This window comes from Ranitomeya imitator, chromosome 3, assembly GCF_032444005.1.
Source record: "Ranitomeya imitator isolate aRanImi1 chromosome 3, aRanImi1.pri, whole genome shotgun sequence".
NCBI lineage: Eukaryota > Metazoa > Chordata > Amphibia > Anura > Dendrobatidae > Ranitomeya > Ranitomeya imitator.
The window spans coordinates 337,765,083-337,771,082 of record NC_091284.1 but is presented as its reverse complement, the minus strand read 5'-3'; the positions used below and the strand labels follow the sequence as shown (position 1 = coordinate 337,771,082).

Genomic DNA, 6,000 nt, shown 5'->3' with positions numbered 1-6,000 from the left:
ATTTAATAAGATTTTTATTGAAAAGTAATTAAGCAAGTAAAAAAAAGAAGCACACAAACATATCCGGAGAAGACACATTTTCCTGAGCGCAGCATTAGCTGGATATATGTGTACAGTCTGAGGTACATACACCCAAATATGTACACAGCCTGCCATCCCTGAGGTAGATTTCTTAACATTTGTATAGTAATTAAAATTTCCCATGCCCACCCAATCCAGACTAATACTTTGACCTGAGATCTTCCGGAGTACATATAAATGTATAAATACACATGCGGAGTATATCTTAACTGTCTGCCCAAAAACACTAATCTGACAATCACCCCAAAAATGGGTTTGTTATTAAACCATTCATTAAAGTGAAGTTTCAATACATCCAAACCAATCCCATGAAATACATCTATTGCTATAGCTACTGTGGAACATACATACAGTAATCGTGTCTATAAGAGCTTAGATCTGCCCTGTATGAACTGTAAATAGGCGCTAATTTATGGCTCCCCTCCCTATTGAAAGAATGTGTATACCACTGACGCTGTCTGGAGGGCTACTGTAGGGTGATTTGATGCAAATTGCTGAAACAGGTTGCAATTCATTTAGACCCAAATTACTGGTGCCCTTAAAGGGTTTTTACTAGTGATGAGCGAACGTGCTCAGATAAATTTGTTATCCAAGCAGGTTTGTGTGCCAACCATGTCTTCGACATGCTCGAAAATTAGGTTCGAGTCCCTGCGGCTGCACGTTTCGTGGTGGATGGACAGCCGCAACACATGCAAGGATTGCCTAGCAATCAGACTTGCCACAAGACATGCCGCTACACGGATTCAAACACGCTGAAAACAATCTGTTAGCACACGAGAATGCTCGATATTTCGCTCATCACTAGTTATTACCAGTATTAAAAGTCTGACCGCTAAGACACCCACAATGTGAAAAATTGAGTTTAGAAAATCGCTAGTTGGGCACTGATGGAGTGCTGAAGAGATTCAAGCACAGCGCAGTTCTTGGAATCGGTGAAAGTTCCATTACTAAGCCCACTCAATCAAAAATGTGTCACCTATCCCATGCATAGGGCATAGATAACCCTTTCATAAATATATTGAAGAACTCCTGGTCAGATGTTTAACCATATTTAAAAGTTGAAACTTCACTTTAATACAATTAGCAGCACCAACACAGCGGACAGAAAGTGGTTTTTCAAATGCTCACATACACATTATATCCATGGATACACCACTGGATGTGGGAACAGGATACGTACAATTTACCCTAGTATCTTCATCTAAAATATCAGTGCCCTCCTTCACCGATATTATAAAATATATATATATATAAATATGTATTGTTCTTATCATATACATATATAGTTCTATGTAAAACTATATATATATGTACAGCGAAATATACATATATAAAACAAATAAATATGTATCCTGGATACAATGACATAGACCCAGCAACTTTCTAACTATGTAGTGCTAGCTAATGTGAGTGCCAAATGTGGAGGGCAAAATGTACTGATAAATAGAAAATAATATACAGTTATAGAATGTGTATATAATACACTAAACATATATTTATACAGTGCTCAATGTATCTCAATACTCGCACTATATAAATATATATGTCTTCTTGTGAAAAGGGAAGGAGACACAAGGTTTAAGGCTTAGGAACAAACTGTAGAGATCTTACCTCCCTCTCCATTTTGGGTATCTGACTAGGGCTATTTTTACTGATGGAGCATCAATCATTCCTAACAGTAACAATCCCCTTCTCTGCCCGACTGACCGTGGCTTCTCAAAATAAGGTCTGGGAGAAAGGTGAAGGGGGAGTGTAATGTTATAGACACTCATTTTACCCTGCAACCCATAAAGAGGGACCTGTGCCACAATTAGGTGTTGTGGCACGCACCAGAAACCTATACTTAAAGGGCGATTTGTACACAGTCTTATATGCAAAGAAACGATACACTGTAAATGATGTGCAAATACTGTGTAAACAGGAAAACATGGAGTGCGGCAAAACAAGCGCATGCACACAGAATATTTGGGAAATGGTAGCAACAGTACATAAGTAGCAAGCTGGAACATAGTGGTGTGGTATTTGAAGTTTTTTATACATTGTTTGCATAAAGAAAATGTTACATTTCTCAATCAATTGCCATGTATTCGACCTTATTCCACTTTAGGAGCACAGTTTCAGCACCTTGGAAATATACTGCTGTAAGTATGATCCAGTACAACAGGGGTGTCAAACTGCATTCCTCGAGGGCCGTAAACCATGCGGGTCTTCAAGATTTCCTTAGCTTTGCACAAGGTGCTGGAATCATGATGTGTGTAGGTGATTAAATTATCACCTGTGCAGTACAAGGAAATCCTGAAAACATGACCTGTTTTCAGCCCTTGAGGAATGCAGTTTGACACCTCTGTAGAAGGAATATTCTGTATCGTGAACCAAAATATTCAAGATTCATTATTCCTTTATATTTTTTCTATTCATAAAGTGGTTTACACTTGTTCTAGCTCCCTAGACCATAATCGACCAAAATATTTTACATTTTAGTTGGATACTTTTTTTAAAAAATTCAAATTTAATTGAGTAACCCAATTCTGAAAAAACAGTGTGCACCTAGCCTAAGTGCTAAATGTGTGGAATATCCATTGTTCATCAGAGTTGCACCATGGAATATACCGCCAAATTAAATTTCAGACAGAAGCATCCAACATCTATCACTGTATGGCAAACATTGCTCAGTGACATCTTTATATTAAAAAATATGTAAGGGGTAGGTAGGAGGTTGGACTACACTATTCCATACAGGTATGAAAAGGATGCCAAAACATACTGACATATTTGGGAACTGTGTCTGGGAGCTTTGCAATGTATTTTGTAGATGTCTACAGTGCATAGATGGCTGTCGACTGACCGATCCTTTGGGCGATAATTTGGATGACAGCCATCTTGGTTGTCTCTCCCATACACAGGATTGCTCACTTGGCCTGTGAGAAAGCCACCAGACAGACATCTTTGCTGGTAGCTTATCTCTGCAAGAACAAAGCAGTCAGCAGTCTGAAATCGGACGTGCCCGACTGACATCTTCTCCAATGGTCAGTTGGCCCGTACACATTAGAGTGTCGATATTGATGGATTAGACTAAATCTAATGTGCATGAGTCACTGGTGTTGGCATTTCTATTTTTTTTATACAAACTCTTGGGTTAGGCTAGGTTCACACAAGATTCAGCTAAAGGTACCTTCACACATAACGATATTGTTAACGATATCGTTGCTTTTTGTGACGTAGCAACGATATCGTTAATGAAATCGCTATGTGTGACAGCGACCAACGATCAGGCCCCTGCTGGGAGATCGTTGGTCGCTGAACAAAGTCCAGAACTTTATTTCGTCGCTGGACACCTGCTGACATCGTTGGATCGGCGTGTGTGACACCGATCCAGCGATGTCTTCACTGGTAACCAGGGTAAACATCGGGTAACTAAGCGCAGGGCCGCGCTTAGTAACCCGATGTTTACCCTGGTTACCATCCTAAAAGTAAAAAAAAACAAACACTACATACTTACCTACAGCCGTCTGTCCTCCAGCACTGTGCTCTGCACTCCTCCTGTACTGTCTGTGAGCGTCGGTCAGCCGGAAAGCAGAGCGGTGACGTCACCGCTCTGCTTTCCGGCCGCTGTGCTCACACAGACAGTACAGGAGGAGTGCAGAGCACAGCGCTGGAGGACAGACGGCTGTAGGTAAGTATGTAGTGTTTGTTTTTTTTTACTTTTAGGATGGTAACCAGGGTAAACATCGGGTTACTAAGCGCGGCCCTGCGCTTAGTTACCCGATGTTTACCCTGGTTACCGACATCGTTGGTCGCTGGAGAGCTGTCTGTGTGACAGCTCTCCAGCGACCAAACAGCGACGCTGCAGCGATCCGGATCGTTGTCGGTATCGCTGCAGCGTCGCTTAATGTGAAGGTACCTTAAGACTACTTAAAATGGAACCATCAGAGCTGCCCACCATGGCATATGCAGCTGTATGTTTCTATAGATGAAAATGCCTGCCTTCTATTTGAAAAGAACTGTTTACCATGCAATTTACTTTGTCAGTACAATGGTATGCAAAGCTGACCTGATTCCACTTACAGTGGAGCCTTCATTATCCATGTGAATACCAGTGAAGCCTATGACAAAGGGATCCTTTTTAGCATACAGTTCCCCACCTACAAAAGGCATACCATATATTCCTACAAAGGACACCAACTATCAACACCCATTTCAGTTCAGACTGAAAGGCACAGAAGAAGGAATGAGTGTTTTCGACCAGCTAAAAGGCAAATGAAGAAAGGAGATGCTATTTCAGCTTTTGCACATCATTTACATATTATTTCTTAAGCAATAAAACCTGACAGTGTTCAAGAGCCACCTTGCAAAAAACTCATATACATATAAAAAAATATATATATTGATTAAAATATTTAAAAAATAGAGACCATCTTAAGTACAAGAAAACACTTGGAGCACAATATAGACATAAATTTCCATATAGAGGTATAAGGATGTGGGAGCAGAAGCTAGAAACCTGGAGCAAAATCTTAGAGGGATTTAGCATAATAAACTCTATCATTTCTTGAATTGGAAATTAAACCTTTAGATTTGTTTCATGCAAAGAAAAAACCCCACAAAACAAAAACTCAGGAGACATGTCCATTTTCGATTCAAGAGCACCCATTCAAATCAATCGGTTTATATTAAAAATAATAATAATACACACAGATAGCACTCAGTTGCCAACCAGTGTGTCATCCAAGGACTGCCGATTTTTTACGGCTTAACAGGTTTATTTTGTCATTACAAAAGAACTGAATGCCATACTGATGGTAAAAATAAAATCATGGATCTCGCATGCAAGAAACAAGCCAAAAATAAAACAAAACAACATCTGATTGAGGCCTTAGTAGGAGAACCTTTGCGAGACAATCATAGCAGTTGCCAAAGAAATGGTGAGCACGCACAGCAGCTCTGTGTTGGCCCATTTAACACTAGGAGCATCTATGCTGTAGTACAGTGTGTGTTACAAGTTTGTAGAACATTTTACAAAAACGTCTATTCTTCTGCCCCCTCTAAGACTGTTGCTCGGCCCCAGTTCTGCTCCTGATGCAATTCTAAGTTCACACTATTTCTATGCTTTGTTTTGCAGATTTTAAAACATTGCTAACTTATAAATTGCAACATAATCACTTATTTTACATGAGGCATATGTCATAAAACGTCAGCACATCTTGTATTACTTCTGTCATGAGGGGTATATCAGTTTTACAGACAAAGCAAATAGTGTGAACTTAGCCCAAGTGATTCCAGCTACTCTATATTTGTTGGGCTTGATATATCAATGTCAAATTTTTCTTGGGAGTTGGCAGGCTGGGCAGCTTTCACTGGGCACTGTGCCACCATATGGTTTGTACTCTGGCAGTAGTGGCATTTCTTGGGTTGAGGAGGTAAATTACATTCTTTGGCATGATGATCGAGTCCTCCACAGTTATAGCATCTGTAGGAACAAAGTAGTAAATGTTAAAATGACTATACAGCATGACAAAATGAGAAATGTTGTTTTCTATTTTTTTTATGCATCTGGTTGTTGGGACAAAAATCTGTATAATTTTATTAAAAGCCTGCTTCCAGAAAATCAAAAGACAGTTTTGACTTTAGTTCTTCCTAATATAGCAACTTCTTATGTTTCACTAGCAATATTTTTTTGCCTAATATATATTATACACCAGAAAATACGGTAATATATATATATATAAATATATAAATATATATATATATATATATATATATATACGCATACCGTATTTTCTGGTGCATAAGACGACTGGGCGTATAAGACAACCCCCAACTTTTCCATATAAAATATGGAGTTTGGGATATACTCGCCGTATAAGACGGGGGTCATCTTATAAGCCCAGTCATCTCATACGGCGTGTGCGGTGCATATGG

The 6,000-nt window shown here is 39.3% G+C and overlaps 1 protein-coding gene across 1 annotated transcript in view; it reads right to left on the bottom strand.

Moving 5' to 3' along the window:
• Positions 1 to 5,361: 5,361 nt before the first annotated feature.
• LIN28A (lin-28 homolog A) overlaps positions 5,362 to 6,000 on the bottom strand; it is a 141,820-nt gene continuing 141,181 nt past the window's right edge. The window contains exon 4 of the mRNA XM_069759806.1: positions 5,362 to 5,548. Coding sequence (XP_069615907.1) covers positions 5,362 to 5,548 — 187 coding nt within the window. The remainder of the gene's footprint in view (positions 5,549 to 6,000) is intronic.